The sequence below is a fragment of the Mytilus edulis genome, chromosome 4, assembly GCF_963676685.1.
Source record: "Mytilus edulis chromosome 4, xbMytEdul2.2, whole genome shotgun sequence".
Classification (NCBI taxonomy): Eukaryota; Metazoa; Mollusca; class Bivalvia; order Mytilida; family Mytilidae; genus Mytilus; species Mytilus edulis.
The window spans coordinates 95,091,356-95,105,146 of NC_092347.1; the positions used below are offsets into that span (position 1 = coordinate 95,091,356).

The window sequence follows — 13,791 nt, forward strand, 5'->3', positions numbered from 1 at the left end:
TTGTCAGATCTTTCAGCTTTAGTCGTGTTTATGTTAAAAGGTCAGTTTATGTTTATCAGTACACGTTATTTTCTAATGTCTGTATGCATATTTAACCCACCACATTCTGTATGTCCCTGGCTGATGTCAGGAGCCTGTAATTGAGGGTAGTTGTAAGTGGCTGTAAACCACATTCTGTATGTCCCTGGCTGATGTTAGGAGCCTGTAATTGAGGGTAGTTGTAAGTGGCTGTAAACCACATTCTGTATGTCCCTGGCTGATGTCAGGAGCCTGTAATTGAGGGTAGTTGTAAGTGGCTGTAAACCACATTCTGTATGTCCCTGGCTGATGTCAGGAGCCTGTAATTGAGGGTAGTTGTAAGTGGCTGTAAACCACATTCTGTATGTCCCTGGCTGATGTCAGTAATTGAGGGTAGTTGTAAGTGGCTATAAACCACATTATGTATGTCCCTGGCTGATGTCAGTAATTGAGGGTAGTTGTAAGTGGCTGTAAACCACATTCTGTATGTCCCTGGCTGATGTCAGTAATTGAGGGTAGTTGTAAGTGGCTGTAAACCACATTCTGTATGTCCCTGGCTGATGTCAGGAGCCTGTAATTGAGGGTAGTTGTAAGTGGCTGTAAACCACATTCTGTATGTCCCTGGCTGATGTCAGTAATTGAGGGTAGTTGTAAGTGGCTGTAAACCACATTCTGTATGTCCCTGGCTGATGTCAGGAGCCTGTAATTGAGGGTAGTTGTAAGTGGCTGTAAACCACATTCTGTATGTCCCTGGCTGATGTCAGTAATTGAGGGTAGTTGTAAGTGGCTGTCAACCACATTCTGTATGTCCCTGGCTGATGTCAGGAGCCTGTAATTGAGGGTAGTTGTAAGTGGCTGTAAACCACATTCGGTTTCAGTAAAGTGTTTTGTACATACATCAGGTCGTTATTTTTCTCGTTAGAATTGTTTTTTAATTGTCATGTCGGGATATTTTACAGTTTGCTATGCTGTGAATGGATGTTTATAATTGCCGAAGGCCGTATTGTGACCTATAGTTTCTAACTTGTACGTCATACATAGTTGAATCATTGACGCATCTTCATATTTTGATATAGGTGCGATATTGAAATACCATTCTGATAATAATCAATCTATTTTAATTGTTTACAACTAATAGTGTTTAAAACTGTCAAATATCACGCTAGGATTTGGGTATTATCACTTAAAAAATGATATCTAAATAAGCGTTGCTCTAGCTACCAGCTGGACATAATAACAAAAAGGCAAAAAACGGGGAAACAATTCAAATAAATATTCTAAAATCGTAAATCGACGAAGCGAGAATCTCAACCCCCCCCCCACCCCCCCCCCCCCGTAAAAAATCTGAACAAACAAGCCAGTCCAAGGAACAGTAAACAAAACACTACAAAGAAAAAAGGTTGTACCACTTGAACCCCTTAGACCACACAAAAACCAACATATAGGGGATGAAGTCGCCCATGGTGAAAAAAATAGAAACAGAGGGTGGAATTATGCGAAGGATCAATGAATCAGATCAGTGTTCATTTGTTTTATAAGTATTCTACACCACCTGTGTCGTCAGTAACACTTAGTTCAAAGGCTTATTACACGGGTTCAATTAAAGAAATACTTAAAGGAAATGTTAGACCTAGACTAGGTTGGAGGTACACCCTCCATATGCACATGGTTCTGGAACGTTGCACTTGCAAAAGAAACTAAATGGATCTTCGACGAGGGTGGACACGTTACTTTTATATCCAACGAGATGTGCAATGATTGCCAATTTGAAACAATCCACTTCAGTTCAAATATAGTATATAATAGTTGTAATGATTCTTTTGCATTGAAAAACATGACATAACGTTATAAATGTGTAATGAAAAAAAAATGTACGTAACAAAAGACTTTCACAAAGAAATGGTCAGCAACCTTTTTGACATGTTTATTTAAAGGTTCACTTCGTCCTCTCAAACTACATAATATTTGCATGTACGTTCACAAACTTTGAAGGAGATACCAGGTTGGCATATAAAACCCAAAGTTTGACTAGTTTTGTTGAATGTGAATGAAGGTTTAGAGCAACACAAACTTTTTGATAGAGAAAGTGAAACAATTTGTCATCACTTAGTGTCCAACCTCGTCGTTTCTCTTACTAATTCACAATCCTTTTTTCCTGTAAATAATGGGTTATATCTAGTAAGCGTTTTCGCTGCACCCTACAAGCGTCTTTTGTTAACGTCGTTTTAATGATACTAGTTATTCATTATCAATCAGTGGCGTCAACATCTAAAAAGTGATATTTTACAGAAGGAAATGTAAAATCATATATCTTTTATCATAATTTTTGGAATTATGCTTCCTGTTAATGATAAAGATATCAAGATCCAGGAGAGGGCAGTGATCATTGTTAGGTTTATTTAAAATTAGTTCAAAAGGACTATTAAGTGTACATACTGAAGTTCATGAGAGCCAATATATCATCCAAATAGCTAAAAGTATTATTAAATTTTTAAGTCAGAAGTTGTTTCTATGGGTCTTTGCTGAATTTAGTCATAAATTGTAACTCATAAAAATACAGAACCAGGTCCGCAATAAGTGGTGAACAGTGGTAAAAATCTACCACAATAACATAGAAATGTGTCAATTGCTGAAAACATGTATGTTTTTGTCAAGATGTTTCAAGCCCTGATTAAATATGTTTGCTCTGAAAACAAATCTTCATTTAGCTACAAAAAACCTTAAAGGTTTGGTCATCGATCATAATTGAATACAATTTAACACGAAAAACACAACAAATATACGATCTAATTGGAAATAGTAAACCCCGACGATTGATTCTTTTTTTTTTAGACATTGCAAGTTCTTATATCGCTCAGTGAGGGAGCATTACATATTGAAGTGAGTACCAGACGGGGAACAACTGTCCTCAGAAGTTCAAAAGATACTTACCATGATGGAGCTGATCACACGTTGAACGTAAGTAAAACTCATTACCACTCGTAGTTATATTGAATTACAAGGTTTATTTTGTTGCAGTCTTGATACGTTATCCTAAAAAATCCACCGCAAATTAGCAGAAAAATAAGAAGATGTGGTTATGATTGCGTAAAATTAGTCTAAATAATAGGAAATGTGGTTAAAATTGCATAATGTAAGCTAAAGAATAAGAAGATGTGATTACAACTACAGATTGTGCATAAAATTAAGCTATATTAAACTTTGAGGGTAACCCTTTTGAAGACTTCATGCAATACATGAGTGGGTTGTTTGCGTTAAGACGTCAATAAACTTTTGGACACTGAATATTTACAGATATTGAATGACAAGACATAATTATTTACTCCTTTTAATACTATCTATATACACTTCTAGATGAATCAAATGGCAAAAGGTTAAATTTAAAATGTCATTGTTTGTCATGTGATCTTCATTCACAACTTTTTATAGCCAGCTTACGTTAGTAGGAAGTGTAATGATTTCCGTTTGTTTTTTCGTTTGTTCTTCCGTCCGCTTGTTCGTCCCGAATCAGGTTAAAATATGAGGGCAAGGTTATTTATTATGAAATTATGGTCACAACGAAAAATTCATTTACTTTTATTATTTGTCAATTTATGAGTTCGTTTATATTCATTGTTAACTGAACATACAAATGCTATAGTGCGAAATCAGTTCATTCTAATGTTATATATATATATGTTATATTTGTTATTCTCGTTGGATTTTGTCTATGTGTGTTACATTTTAGTGTTATGTCGTTGTTCTCCTCTTATATTTAATGCGTTTTCCTCGGTTTTAGTTTGTTACCCCGATTTTGTTTTTTGTCCATGGATTTATGAGTTTTGATCAGCGGTATACTACTGTTGCCTTTATTTACAATAATTGTTAAGGTAGTAAATTAGGATGGGTTTTGTTGTTTTATAAGCTTGGAACTTGAATTTGATTTATTAGAACTATATGCCAAACAAGTTATGAACCAATTTCATATAAATGGGACGGTTCCAACGTTTATAGTATTTTATGGACACATATTTATATTAACAAATAAAAAATAAGATTAATATATCAATGCGATTATGCACTATGATCCAATGAAAGTTTTGTTTGTATTTTGAGGCAAATTATAATTGATGCATAATTCTATTTTATTTGGATTTATAAAAAGGAAAATATAATGTACACTGTTATTTCCATTTCTACATCTCTATGAATGCCTTATGTGTCGTTTTTATAAAGTAGCATTTTCATGCTTTATATGTATTGATAAAAAGTGTTTACTATAAACAATTCATGTCAACACAGAATTGTTCGTTATATTTTAGGTTGTATTTGGTAATGATGTGATAGAAGCGACAACTGACCACCTGGATGATACATTTGAACAGGAACTTGTCCGACAGGAGATCACATCACGTATTGCTGATGGAATATATCTGGGTGGACTGGGTGTTCAGAGTCATTCTCTGTCAGGGAAAGCAAAACTAAGGTTTGCACATTCTCCATAGAAAAAAACCACATGATTTTAGACCGCTTTTGTCAAGCCATCAGTTGAAATTGTACAAGTAATTTGTTATAAAGATTATACCAATGAGTGATTCCAGAATTCATTTCTTCAGAATCTCAATTACACCTAAGATTATTTGTAAGTCGACACATTTATTCTTCGGAATGCTGTATTTAATTTTTTAAATGTTTAATAGTAAAATTGTTGATTTTTCATGCCAGACTTTTTCTCACCTGACCCGTAAGGTCAAGTTAGAAAACGGTCCGTAGCCGTCGTCTTTCTTTAACTCTTACGAAAATCTTTTCTTAAACTACACAGCCAATTTGAACCAAACTAACCCACAATCATCATCACTGGGTATCTCGTTTATAAATGTGTCCGAAGATACCTGCTTACCAATATGGCCGACATGGCAAAAACAGAACATAGGGTTAAAATACAACTTTTATCTATTATCTTAAAAAACCTTATAAAGAAAATATTACAGGGCTTATAGTTTTGGTTCTTGTAAGAAACTTAAATTTTAGAACTTTAAGCCGTTTTTGCAATCACTGAGAATGTTATAAATACGGCAGATAATTTCGTTTGAAGACTATTACGATTGGTTTGCTAACATTTAGCATCATTTGGTAGCTACCTGTCAAAGATCGATAAGTTATACCGGATATTTTTCTCTTCTTTGACATTGACAGTTGTCTTTGTGAAATTGTACAAACTTTAAGACATTAGAACATATAATGGACTACCGTTATAAATTACGACTTGGATGGAGAGTTGTCTCATTGATACTCATACTACATCTTCCTATATCTATATATGAAACAAATAACAGTTGCATAATATACATTTAGTTGTTATTATGTAATTATCGCCGTTAATAATTTAAGGGTTGAATAAAAGATGTAATTTTATTGCAGATCATTTAGTGGTTGTATATCATCATTTTCAATAAGCAAAAATGAAATACCTTTATATATGATTGAAGAAAGTAAAAACGTATATTATGGGAAATGTAGTGAAAATGTAAGTATTACACTAATACATAACCGATGAATAAAACATGGTTTCAAAACTCGTACTCCTTATACCAATTCTCTAACAGGAACTCTAAGGTGTATTAAAACGCAAATGCTATATATTTAAACGAAAACAGAACACCGAAGACGAGAAACTCTGATTACCTCGATGAGGAACGCACACATCTAAAACTATTGAAGGCCAAAGATGTATAAGGATACAAACACACGAAGAGTTATCAGACCAAAAGACGTAAATCATGTACACTGTCAAATTGTTAACATTAAATAATTGCAACCGCTAATTTCACCATGACATTAACCTTTGTTCGATGCTATAGCTTTTGAATTTGTATTGTTGTTGTACTGGACATTAACATATGTACTGGACATTAACATAGTTTTGATTTCATCATTTCAAATTTCAAAACAATTGAGTCGTGAATGTAACTCATAACTTAAAGATAGGATTAAAACCGAGGCGAGGTGTATACAACAGAAGAACAGCAAACTTACGATACTGAAATTTAGAAAGACAACTTGAGTTCAATATATGTTGTCTTACAAATTCATACATCAACGTCACATTCTTCAAATGATATTAAAAAAAAACCACAAAAATAAATTAATAAATGACAGAATACAACTGATGAGGTTTGTGACCCCAAAAATGAAAATGCAAGTTGGCTAAACCTGTTATTTTAGGCTTTTCGCTCATCATGTTTTTGAATAATTATCAGATATTCTGAATCCTCTGGTTTTATCCATGTAAATTTTTCAACATTGTTTACCCGCTAACCCCTACTTTTCTGTTTATAATGTTATTGCAAATCCTAGTTTAAAAAGACATTTTTGATTATTACATAAAATCCTTGTTTTTTTTTACAGTTTCTAAAAAGGTGACAATGTTAAATGTATAAAAAAATTCTAGAGATATTCATTTCCCGCTAAATTTTCAATGACTCATATCTCGAAAAACGAACACACTGACCCTAAATTTGTTTCTTCCTTTTTTACAGTTTTTTACGAACACTTGTTATACTGAAACAGAAAAGCGCATAGCCTTAAGATGACAACCCACCCTGTCTCTATCTCAATCAATTTACTAACAAATTATGCAACACACAATTTGTCGTTTTACAAAAGAACTGGCAATTTTGAGTTATGCTACACTGTTTTAACGTAATTGAACCATCCATCGAATCATAACAACAAAATAAAGATTAATAACATCTTTATACATATTTCAGATTTGGAGAAAATGTGCAAAATTTACCGAGCAGAGTAAACCTATTGTATATAAGCAATCAAAAGATGTAAATAAAGTATATATTATTGTTGGGAAGGATTCATTAGGTACACTATTACATTTCAAACGGATTGAAGGAGAGGTAAGTTAATAGTATAGTTTGTATAAATAATTGCATATAGAAAGGTATAAATTATTGCATATAGAAAGATATAGAAAGGTATAAATAATTGCATATAGAAAGGTACCTTATAAATAATTGCATATAGAAAGATATAGAAAGGTATAAATAATTGCATATAGAAAGGTACCTTATAAATAATTGCATATATCATAGTTACGCGATAATTACCTTTATTCTATATTTTTCTCACTAATGATCATGTGATAATTATACTCACTACATAAGTGAGTGAAAATTGGACTTTGCAGACACATGCTCTATACAAAACGTGATTAAAGGAAAATAAAGGGGATACGAAAACAGAAGTATAAAAACCCATAACACAAACGATGGAATTAAAAACACGAGACAGGTATAAATGTTGAATACATGCGTATTAACAACTGACTCACAAGGTCTAGAAAAAAAATTAAATATTGCTACACATTCTAAAAAACCGGCGACATTTACTACTGGAAGTTTGAGTCGAAAATATTGACTTAATATTCACTCTAATAGTATCAGTATTTTACCGATGTTGGAATCTTGTAAATCGAATATAAAGACAAATCAAAATAACAAATAAAACCAGAGGGTAACATCAACTCCAAAAAGAGCGAGGCCAGTGGCATCGACATGGTAAGTTTCTCCTGAGATGCATGCATCACCCCAAATGCGGATTAAGAATCAGCCATTGACATCAGGAAATAAGTTATAATCGGTAAAATTTCTTAATTTTATAAGACGAATACCAGTATTGTGATATCTTAAGATAAATGTAAGTGTGTTGTGTTGAGAGACATATATATCATAATATTGAGCGTTTACAAAATTATCTTATTTCTTATATAAGTAATGTATTGTAAGATGTCATTATACCTCTGTTGTAATTTTCAGGATTTTGATGTGACCGTATTTGTCGAAAGCAAAGGAGTGGAAATATCAGACAACAAAGAAAATAAGGAATACAAATTGAACTCAGACGATACTATCAAGGATTGGCATGTTATATCGGTGGAGGACACTGGTGACGAAAGGTACACAGTTACTATGGTTATGCTTCTGAACTTGATGGTCATTTATAAGAAACAACGAAATAACCGCATGCATGACAAAAATTCATTTTTGCATTAAATTTTATATTTAACTTAAGAATTGGAAACAGTTTACTCTGTCCTCATATTGATCATATTTCTTTTCTAAAATTCGACATTAACTTTAAATTTGAATCGACATGATCGAAACAGATGAAGTATATTACTATTTTTGGAAATGAAAATATGTGTTGAAAAATTTGACATTTTTAAGGCAGTACTGTATAACCTATAGTTGCCGACTTCTACGTAATTTTTTTGGTGGAAATTGTTTCAATGACAAACATGCCACATCATCTTATTTTTTATATAACATGTTTTTTAATGAAAACCTAAGGAATCCTTAATCAGTTCGTTCAAAAAAATTATAATGTAATTTCCGAAAATTTAAACATGTTTTAAATTGCTTACTTTTTCTTAACTTCTTATGCCATTCAAATGTGTTTCTTTATAGATTTGTTATCAAAACTGATGTCCTTTAAATGATCTATTTATAGACTTTGTTTTTAAAACTAGTTCAGTCTCAATCAATTATCTGTAGCTGTTTTCGGGACTGATAAAGCTTCTAGTTATCTATTTGTAGCTTTATTTCTTTAAATCTGGAATTCAGCACTTGGCATGTCCTCTTACTTGCAAATTTATGATCTTCAAATATTAAGATAAATTATTCATGTACCATTATATGATATACATATAATAATAATTACAGTTTTGAAGGGACTTATCTAATTTTAGTAAACCGCATTTAAAAATTAAAACAACACTTCAAAATGTGTATGCATCCAAATCGCTTAATATTCTATATCGATTAAAAATGGATACAGTTTGAACTTTCAAGAAGGACTTCTTTTGATATTTTGCAGTCACATTAGGTAATTGTTGTGTTGTCTGTATGGTATGTTTATAACACTGACAACTTTTTATACTGCTATATAACCTATAAGTAATTCTTGCGAAAGTAAAATGCATGCATGTTTTCCAGGATAATACATACAAGATTGTAGTTTGTTTTTCTCTGTCTCAGTGTTACCAATAATTGCACTTACATTAGATATACTCTGAAATCAATTATTTTCGTGGCTACCACTTTTCCGGGATTGAGATAAACCTGTTTTCGTGGGTAACGTTAAACATTTAAAATCGTAATTCACATGAACCCCTGAAACCTCGTAAACTCGTATCCATAGAATAATAATAAATCTACAGTATTTATTGTAAGGTATTGGTGAATCATGTAAATATTCTTTGATGTTAGTACTTCTACATCTCTCAAAATGATATATTTAAGGTTACTTGTGAGTCTAGGAACATCATCAATAGAGGTACCATACGACGTACCATACAGATGGTTTTCTTCTAAGGAACTACTTTATGATGTCGCTGTCGGTGGACTTCTTGATAGTGACACATCTACGTTACAAGGAGGAATTTCATCTTTGATCATTAATGACAGGTATGTTAAATTTTATAATATTCTAAATATTGTTCAGAGTTATTCCTCTTACCCAACAATTAGATATATACATTATATGATGAAAATAGCAAGTATAAAAGTCGTAATGAAATAATGATATGAATAAAAAGTATAATGCTGATGTTTATCAATAAGATAAGTATGAAATCCCTTTTTACTACGTATTTGAGTTACCTTCCATCTGTTTTAATTTTGGCGTCACTGAAATCATATAGACGAAACGTGCGTATGGCGTTCTAAAATGTAAGTCTGGTGTCTTTGATTACAAGTAGTTTCAAAGTAAAAAAAAACAACAAAAAAAAAACCCACAAAATTGATGCTTGTTGTTAACAGCTCAAACTTGAACTTTTGATTTATTGTGACACTTTTGAGATGGTTTGGTCTATAAATTCTACATCATGATGCAATAAACCAATTTAAAAAGAATTCTGCAAAATGAAATATATTGAAGCGAAAAACTTTCTTTTATAAACTTATTATTTACAATCTGGTGGAGAAACGATCGGACAAATTACGCACATATGCAACTTCACATATTGTTGGGGAGTTATCAATGATAATTCTTTTTATTGAAATGCGACAACAAAAAGTATATGAGAGATAGCGTGTGTAAACTTAAAAAAATTATGATTTACAATTGCCACATATTCCTAACATGCTATAATGTTAAACAAAATAACCTTGTGAATTGGCTATGAAAAAAATAGATATGACGTAAAACTTATATTCTTTAATGTTAAACAAAATAACCTTGTGAATTGGCTATGAAAAAAAATAGATATGACGTAAAACTTGTATTCTTTCTATTTAGACCAATTGACCTGCAAGCTGTGATAGAGAGTCATCAGCTACAACACTGTGAGAGATCAACAAATGTTCTTCATGAAATGGACAAAGAAGATAAACCAGTTTGTTAATGGAAACATTGTATATTAAAATCCTAATGATATATATCATTTTGTTACATGTAATGGTATATATTTTGTAGTTACATGTTATGATAAACCAATATTAGTATCGTGTAATGTTTACATTTTGGTTACATGCAATGGTTTACACTTTGGGTTACATATAATGATAAAAAATGTTGTTAAGAGTAGTGGTATATATTTGTACTATATATATCGATCAACAAATTTAGTTACGTGTTATATTATTCTTTTTTGGTTTCATACAATGTTATGGCAATTTATTATGTGCAAACTATTGAATACATGTAATGCTACAACTTGAATTAACATTGAATGCACTATGTTGTCCCCCAAATCTTATAACTTAGTTTTAAAAATGTAGTGAGTAACTTGCTTTTTATGAAAAAGATCGAGAAACATGTACCATCAAATAAAAAGTAAAATAACAAAAATACCGAACTCCGAAATCGCTGTGAACAAAAAATTTTCAACGGCGATTCATTTTACCAACTTTCGCGAGTAGCCAAAATAACCGAAAAGTTTAACTAAAACAGGGGAATTAGAAAATCGTGAATTTAATTCGCCGCGAAGTGGAATGAAAATGACTAAACGTGAAATAAAAATTCTACCAAAATAAGTTAGTTTACAGTGTGATAGTGTGCAATGAGTAAATCAAATAAGTCTGTTTTAGTTTTATATCGTATACAGTACACATTTAACAGTTAATTACAATTCACATATATGAATAAATACATTCAGACATTATGCATACAGTAGTTACGTATTTAATAGTCTGATAAAAAGTAGTTATATCATTAAGACTTATAGTGATTACAGAGACAGTTTTCAAGACAAAAAGTATATAAAAAATACTGAACTCAAAGGTAAATTCAAAGTGGGGAAGCCCCCCCCCCCCCCCCAAAAAAAAAAAAAAAATAAAATAAAAATAATCAAATGACACAAGTTGAAATTTGAAATTAACATGATTTTATTTGTTTTCTCATACGATTTTTATGGAATTGACAGCTTTTATGAAACAATATATGCCATTTAAAGAAAAAACAAATATAAACATATAAATTTGGATTTTCAAAAGTTATTGGATACAGTGATATTTTCGTTGATGAAGGATGACTGCTGCTAACAATGTTTTATCAAGCTGTAAAATCTGAATATTAGCATCTATATATGATTCATTGACACATTATTTCACACTATAGCACATAATTGTCATACATTACAAGATGTTATCTAAATTTCAGAGCATTTCTCATATAGTTTTTCACATGTCATATTATATTATTTTGTTAAAGTATTTATAGAGCTAAAATTCAGTCATAGAATGTATTGCTAAATTAAAACAAAATTGACTGAAATGAAATGAAAAAAGACATGTGTACCACCAAGAAAATTCAAGTTTGATTAAACAAGTAACAGTCAGTCTCCTCCTTGTTGTGTAAGTGTTCTTTGGAAAGAACATCTTGCACTGTGTGTCAATGTTTTCCTTTTTTTTTTGTTGTGTTTTATTTCTCATTTTTAGTCTACCTAACACTCGTATTAGGCAAAATATAAGAAGGAAAATACCAAAAGAGACAAAAATATTTAGTTGAAGGACAGCAAACATCACATAAAAAGAGATAAAAAGGAAAATCACAAAAATACTGAACTTCGAGGAAAATTCAAAACGGAAAAGTTCCTGATCAAAAACAGAATCAAAAGCACAAAAGTCCTTATATACGAGATGATTTTACAAACAGCCAAAGAACTCGAATTTCTTGATAAAACAGTGCGCTATAAGCATGGTAGCTTTTGTTGTAAGCCTGATATCTTTGGTGAGTTCAAAGTACGCAAATGTTTCCCGGAAAGAAAGTTCCTGTTCTACTGTGACACCCGTCCGGTCTTTTCTCTAATTTTATGTTTGCTTCTCATGGCAATACTGTCGTGCTAGTTATGAAACTGAAAAGTTAGAAATAAGTTATGTATAGTTTGTTTTTCAGAATAGTTCAACCCAAAAAATCGTGAGAAGCCACATAAATTTTCATAAAAGTCACAGGTAATCGACTGACTATTCACAAAAGGAAGGTTAAGAATCATTGTCAGTGCGTCAAAGCAATGACTATTGGTGCATTATTTTGTTTGTTTAATTGCATATGAATTTAGTTAATTTGTATTTGTTGAAATCTAAAGTAGTTTATAACTTGTTCATATTTATACTGTTAATAACCAACATTAGATGTACACACATGTGTACTTCAACAAATTATGATCAATTTTTGACAATCTTTTTATAGAGTAGAAATATAAAATTATTTGTAAAATAATAAGTGCTATTTTTATCATTGTTAACTGATTTATCTATTTATTTATTTGCTTGGCTGTAATAAATGCTTTTTAAGTGTGTTATTGACCTCAATGTATGCGCTAGGTATTGTTAAAAATGATATGTCTTTCATAATGTCCATTTATCATTGGTTTGAGTGAATGAATAAAAGCAGCTTTAAAGGTGATATAGCGATTTAATTTATGATTTATGGGAATTTTATTAGATAATATCTAGGTTCACTGATGGTTCGGTCATCAAACTGTCCCAATTTTACATTTATAAGGTCAAAATGAAATTTATCAGTGTATGTGAATTTTGCTCCTTTTCTATCGTGGTATCAAAATTATAATTCAATATTCCATGGTTCGAAGGTTTGTTTTTGAAAAGGATTTACAAATATGAACCAGGGAAGTACGAATCGTTTAATTTCTGGTTCCAAGTTAATGAAAAGATTCACAAATATGAATCAGGGAAGTACGAGTCGTTTAATTTCTGGTTCCAAATTAATGAAAAGATTCTATTAACAATTCTTTCACCCATCTGTAATTGATTTTGTTGGAACTTATATGAATCCTGAGCACCAGAGATCGTCCGCAGTTATTTCATACTGTATGCAGCCCTTTTACCATTTTGATTGATCGTCACTGACAAATCTTTTATAGAAGAAACGCGCGTCTTGCATACAAATTGTTTTATTCTGGTATCTATGATGATTTTATCTAGGTGAACGTCTTGTTGCTCGGTTGTCTCTATGTTGATTTGGATATAGTTGTTTGTCGCTTGTTTTTGTCGTTTATTTTTGTCATTGCACGGTCCGTTTGTTTTCGACATGAGTTTGATTATACCTTTGGTGTCTTTCGCCTCCTATCTGATGCCTTTAATATAGCTGGTTCACTACCTTCTACGTCTTATCCTTCACCCCCACACTTAAAAAAAAGAATAAAACAACATTATTTTAGTTGCATGAATAGAATATCTTTCGCCAAATTGACAGATATTAAGAAAAGTTGAAGACATCTGAAAAGTGTATGAAGAAACTTTAAGAAATCAACAATGAATG

At 31.5% G+C, this 13,791-nt stretch overlaps 1 protein-coding gene across 1 annotated transcript in view; it reads left to right on the forward strand.

Moving 5' to 3' along the window:
* Positions 1–12,915, forward strand: part of LOC139521112 (uncharacterized) — a 38,886-nt gene extending 25,971 nt beyond the window's left edge. The window contains exons 19-25 of the mRNA XM_071314410.1: positions 2,851–2,976; positions 4,320–4,483; positions 5,419–5,524; positions 6,768–6,908; positions 7,827–7,966; positions 9,312–9,476; positions 10,309–12,915. Coding sequence (XP_071170511.1) covers positions 2,851–2,976; positions 4,320–4,483; positions 5,419–5,524; positions 6,768–6,908; positions 7,827–7,966; positions 9,312–9,476; positions 10,309–10,414 — 948 coding nt within the window. The 3' untranslated portion in view covers positions 10,415–12,915. The remainder of the gene's footprint in view (positions 1–2,850; positions 2,977–4,319; positions 4,484–5,418; positions 5,525–6,767; positions 6,909–7,826; positions 7,967–9,311; positions 9,477–10,308) is intronic.
* Positions 12,916–13,791: the final 876 nt, after the last annotated feature.